A 5974-nucleotide genomic window follows, 5' to 3' on the forward strand; every position below is an offset into this window, starting at 1 on the left:
CTCTCTGTCTCTGTCTCTGTCTCTCTGTCTCTGTCTCTGTCTGTCTCTGTCTGTCTCTGTCTCTCTGTGTCTGTCTCTGTCTCTGTCTGTCTCTGTCTGTCTCTGTCTCTCTGTCTCTGTCTCTGTCTGTCTCTGTCTCTGTCTGTCTCCTTCTGCTCCTGGTGGCTGCATTGAATGTCTCTATTATTCCTTCCTTCTCTTATTGCTTTATTTGTCTGTCTCCTTCTTCTTTGTCTCTTCTTCTTTGCTTCTTTTTGTCTCCTTTTGCTTCTGTTAGACTCCCGCCTCCGTCCTCTCTGTCTCTTTGTGGATTTGTCTCTGTCTGATTGAAGTGTCTCCGCATGCACTCTGTCTCTATCTCTTTCTTCCTTCTGTCTCTTTCTTTAAACCGTCTTCTTTTATGAAGCTGTCTCCTTTTAAGCCGTCTCCTTTTATGAAGCTGTCTCCTTTTATTAAACTGTCTCCCTTTGAACTGTCTCCTCCTCAACTGTCTCCTTGTATTAAACTGTCTCCTTTTATTGAACTGTCTCCTCTTATGAATCTGTCTCCCTTTGAACTGTCTCCTTTTATTAAACTGTCTCCTTTTATGAAGTGTATCTTGTGTTTCTTTTGTCTCTTTTGCAGTGGAGACCCAGCCGTTTGGATATGCTGTTGCATGATATAGAACGCCGTTTAGAATGTCATCGGTTATTAGCAAACCCTCGAGACATATTAAGAAGCGGAGGCGGAGACAAAGGAGACTTCTATGATAAGGATGATGCGTTCATTGACGATGCAGAGGTTTGTCTCCTTCCGCAATATTCGTCCTTATTAAAACAAATATTATTTAAACCAGCAGACGCTTCAGCCGCCCTCTTAGACAAACAAATGCAAATTATTATAAATAAACTAAGACAAAGACATAGACAAACAAACACAAACACAATGTATATATATATATATATATATATATATTTGTATCAGCAGCAGCAGCTGCAGCAGCACCTACATCAACATCAGTACTAGCACCTGCAGCAACAGCAACAGCAGCAGCAACAGCAACAACAGCAGCAGCAGGAGCAGCAGCAACAGCAGCAGCAGGAGCAGCAGCAACAGCAGCAGCAGTATGGTGTTTTTTGTGCTGCATGCAGCTGAGTGACTTTGGGCTTGGGACGGAGTCTGAAGGAGACAGCAGCAGCAGCGAAGGCGAAGAAGAGGAGACAGCTGAAGCTGCTCTGCAGCTCTCTGAATTTCTATGCACTAAGGAGACACTCAAACCCAACAGCTCCGAGTAAGATTGTTATAAACAAACAAATATATATATATATATATAGACAAATAGATAAATAAATAAATATATATAAAAGTATATACATATAACAAACATAGTAAAGAAGTTAAGGGGACAGTGAAAGTAAATCAGGAGACAGCAGAAAACAGAGACAGAAGAAGTAGATACACCAGCAGAGAGACAGAGACAGAGAGACAAAGATAGAGACACAGAGAGACAGGTTGAGCCGCAAGGAGACAGCAGCAGCAGCAGCAGCAGCATGCCACCCAAGCAAGAGATGCAAAGAGACAAATGGAGATGCCTAGGCCCCCCAAGCTGCTGCTGCCGCTGCTGCTGCTGCTGTTGCCTTCGCTGCCTCCCCCCCCCTGCTGCTGCTGTTGCTGCTGCTGCTGTTGTTACTGCTGCTGCTGTAGGCATGCGGCGCGTCTGCTGCTGCTTGTGTGCTGCAGCTCGGAGGAAGGAGACACCGGCGAAGAGGAAGAAGAAGATGAGTCAATCATAGACCCGCGGGGATGGAGGGCCTTCAGACCCAGAGTACGCTGCAGCAGCAGCAGCAGCAACAGCAACAATAGCTGCAGCAGCAGCAGCAGCAACAGCAACAGCAACAATAGCTGCAGGAGGAGCAGCAGCAGCAGCAGGATGCAGTCAACACTTCGCACCCAACTCAAAACATACGGCAGTAGAGGCGCTGACTGATGCACATTCATTTGCTGCTGCTGTTGCTGCTGCTGTTGCTGCTGTTTCTGCTGCATGCCGCTGCATGCTGCTTGCCACCTAAATGCCTCTTCGGGTGTCTCCTTTTCTTTTATCTGTCTCCGCAGTTGCGGTGTATGTTGGAGCAGCAGCAGCTGCTGCACCTTGAGGAGCTTGAGGCCACGCTGCGGCGGATGCCAGGTGCTGCTAAACCCTAAACCCTAAACCCTAAACCCTAAACCCTAAACCCTAGGCCCTTCTTACACCCCGCCGAAGCTGGAAGAGCTGCCTTTGCAGCTTGCGGTGTTGCTGCAGATGTTTATCTTGCTCCCGCGCGTGTTCACGCTGCCCCTGCTGTTGCTGTTTGCTGCTGCTGCTGCTGCTGCTGCTGCTGCTTGTTTGCTTCTGCAGAGAGAGCCCAGGGCCCTGAGGCAGTAGCGGAGCTCGAGTCTATAGTGGGGAGATATGTAGGGCAACTACCTGTTGCTGTTGCTGCTGCTTTTGCTGCTGCTGTTGCTGCTGCAGCTGCTGCTCTTGTTGCTGTGTCTTCTGGTGTTGCTGCTGCTGCTGCTGCTGCTGCTGCTGCATCTGCTTCGTTCTGCTGCTGCTGGTGTGCAGATCCGCCGTGCGTGTGCTGCTGGCCTTCCAAAGCACCCCGATGACCTCGTCATCATCGACCTGGTGAGGATCTGCTGCTGCTGCTGCTGCTGTTGCTGCTGCTGCTGCTGCCTCTGCTCCTCTTGCTGCTGTTGTCTGAGCTGCTTCGACTTCGGCTGTTGCTGCTCCTGCTGCTGCTACTGCATTTCGCAGCAGCTGCAGCTTGCTTCGTAGGGAGCGTTGCGCCCCGCGACTGTGCTGCTGCCTCTGCTGCCGCTGCTGCTGCATGCAACATCCTTAGCAGCAGCAACAGCAGCAGCAGCAGCAGCAGCAACCTGTGTGGCTGTTGTCTATAGAATTGGTCTCTTGTAAAATGCCTCGGATCGGCAATGCACCGAATACACGCAGCACTTGGAACGGAGCTCATTCACGTCAGTACTGCTGCTGCTGTTGCTGCTGCTGCTGCTGCTGCTGCTGCTGCTTCTGCTGTTGTTGCGGCTGCTGAGAGTGGTTACGGTTGTCTTTGTCTTCTCATCTTTGCTTCCGCTCACCTGGGCGGCGGTTCCTTCTGCTGCTGTTACTGCTGTTGCTGCTGTTGCTGCTGTTCCTGTTGTTGCTGCTGCTGCTGAAGCTTATGCGGCTCCCACATCTCTTTTTCTGCATGCAGTGCTGCTGCTGCTGCGCCTATTCGTTTCTGCTGCTGTCGCTGCTGTTTCTGCTGCACGTGTGTTATTTTGCGCCTCAATATGCTGTAAGGCTGCGGTGTTTCTTGCTATTTCTGTTGCTGCTGCTGCTGCTGCTGCTGTTGCTGCTGCAGCGTTGCTGGGTCCGCCGTGTGCTGCTGACCAACGCAGCGACATATGATTGTCTCTCCTCGCTGTTGTTTAAAAGGGCCTTCAAAACTTCTTCGCTCTTCTCAGGGGACTCCAGCAAAATACTTAAAACCCAAAAAGTATTGCGAGCTGCCGTTGCTGCTGCTGCTGCTGCTGTTGTTGTTGCTGCTGCTGCTGCTGGTGTTGCTGCTGTTGCTGCTGCTGCTTTTGCTGCTACTGCTGGTGATCGTTGAGTGCTGCTGCTGTTGTAGCTGCTGAAGGGTGAGGCTGCTACTGCTTGTGGTGCTGCTTCTGTTGCTGCTGCTGCTGTTGCTGCTGCAGCTGTTTGATGCTTGGGTGGAGGCTGATCGTAGCGAGAAGCGCCTGCAGCGTCAGCTAGAGCAGCAGCAGCAGCAGGGGGATACTGCTGGAGAGCAGCAGCTGAGGAGACAGCTGGCTGCTGCTGCTAGCAGCAAACGCCTGCTGCTGCGAGCGTCTCCTCTGTGGCGTATCGGGAAGTTTTTGCTCGATCTGGTGCTGCTGTTTCACTTGAGACGAGGAGACGCGTGAGAGCTGCTGCTCCTTGCTGCTGCTGCTGTTGCTGCTGCTGCTGCTGCTGCTGCTGTTGCTGCTGCTGCACCTGCTGCTGCGGCTGATGCATCGGCTGCTACTGTTTCTGCTGCTGCTGCACCCGCTGATGCTGCTGCAGCAGCAGAGCCAGATGGGGAGAGTGTTGCTCGCTTGCGGCAATAAGCTGCTGCTGCTGCTGCTGCTGCTGTTGCTACCTTTCTTGCTGCTGCTGCTGTTACTACCGTCCTTGCTGCTGCTGTTGTTGTGTGTACTTTTGTTGCTCTGGCACAAGCCTGCTGCTGTTGCTGCTGCTGCTACTGCTGCAGCGGCAGCCGTCTCGTCAGCAGCAGCAGCAGCAAGACATGCAATTTGTGTGCATGCATGCAAGCGTGTGCGTGTGCGTTTGTGTTTGCTGCTGTTGCTGCTGCTGCTGCTGCTGCTGCTGCTGGTTGCAGGCAGGACTACGTGGAGCTTGCGTTAGGAGAGGAGACAGATCTGTCTCCTGATGCGCACAGAGACATGTGTGTATTTCTCTCTAATTTGCTTCGTGCTGCAGTGGTGCGGCGGTTTGCTGCTGAGAAGCTGCAGCTGTCTCTGTCTCTGCAGTTCCTGAAGGCACTCATCAACGCTCTCAAGTATGATAAGGCTGCTGCTGCTGCTGCTTCTGCTGCTGCTGTGTCTGTCTCTGCTGCTGCTGCTGCTGTGTCTGTCTCTGCTGCTGCTGCTGCTCTCCCTTTTGTCTCTGCTCTTTGTCTCCTTTGTCTGTGCTGCTGTCTCCTTGTCTCCTGTGTCTCTGCACTTTCCTTTGTGTTTGGTGTCTCTTCTTTCTTTTCTGGGTTTTAATTAAAATGCTATTTCCTGCTGCTGCCGCTGCTGCTGCTGCTGCTGCAGGGCTGAGCACGGCATTGAAGATTTGTGCGAACGGCGGAGACGCCGCGCGAGGCCGAAGACCTTCGCTACAAGTCTATGTAGAGCAGCAGCAGCAGCAGGAGCAGCAGCAGGAGCAGCAGCAGCAGGAGAGGACGCAGCGCCAGCAGGAGCAGCAGGTGCAGCAGCAGGAGCTGCTGCTGCTGCTGCTGCTGCAGAGGGATGGTGGGAAGACAGCGACGAAGAAAACGCCTACAGTGAAGAGGAGACAAACCGCAATGTTAATTGCCTCTCAGAAGCAATGCAGCAAAACTAAGTTTGCTGCTGCTGCGCTGTCTCCTTCAGCTGTACATACACCTCATTCTACATGCATGCATGCATGCATGTAGCATGAATGTAAGTGAGAAAGAGAGGCGGGAACGTAGCAACAGCAGCAGCATTAGCAGCAGCAACAGCAGCAGCAACAGCAGCAGCAGCAACAGCAGCAGCAGCAACAGCAGCAGCAGCAGCAGCAGCAGCTGTTCTGAGGGGTTTTCTTCCCTTTAACTGTCTCCTCTTTTTCTGTCTCCTTGGAGCTCTCAGCGATGAATATCTAATTTATTATAATTATTTTTTTTTGTTTTTGTTTGTTAGAGTAATATAAGCAAATAAATTACTTCCTACTGGGATGCACTCAACCAATATATAATATATATATATATATATATATTATATGTATATATATGTATCTGTTTGTGTATATATATATATATATATATAATTATATGCATATATATGTATTTTTTTGTAAATAAATAAATAAATAAATAAATATATATATATATATTATACTTGTTTGTATATAAATATATATATATATATAGACATGTATATATATATATATATTTATTTATTTACTTCAATCTGTCTGATAGTCATATCTTAGAATATTTGATATTATGAATTGACAAAAATAATTTTATTGTATATATACATATAAATAGATATAAATATAAATATATAAATAAATAAATATAAATATAAGTAAATGTAAATAAGTAAATATATATATATATATATATATATACTCACGAGGTGTACAGTGAGTTGTACTTAGTAGAAAAAGAAATACAGCCGATTATAACAAACAGGGAGACCCGCAATTAATTGTTTGAATTAATATTAA

At 48.7% G+C, this 5974-nt stretch overlaps 1 protein-coding gene across 1 annotated transcript; it reads left to right on the plus strand.

Annotated features, from left to right (window-relative positions):
• Window positions 1-624: 624 nt before the first annotated feature.
• On the plus strand, window positions 625-5125 carry EAH_00051250 (hypothetical protein, conserved; the record flags this gene model as incomplete). Its single annotated transcript, XM_013391240.1, has 7 exons — window positions 625-780; window positions 1131-1270; window positions 1720-1804; window positions 2582-2644; window positions 3715-3938; window positions 4398-4577; window positions 4834-5125. Coding segments are annotated over 7 exons (1140 nt in total), but the record flags the coding sequence as incomplete, so codon positions are not given.
• Between the last annotated feature and the right edge of the window lie 849 nt (window positions 5126-5974).

The sequence above is a fragment of the Eimeria acervulina genome, genomic scaffold (assembly GCF_000499425.1).
Source record: "Eimeria acervulina Houghton genomic scaffold, Eah_scaff877, whole genome shotgun sequence".
NCBI classification, from domain to species: Eukaryota; Apicomplexa; class Conoidasida; order Eucoccidiorida; family Eimeriidae; genus Eimeria; species Eimeria acervulina.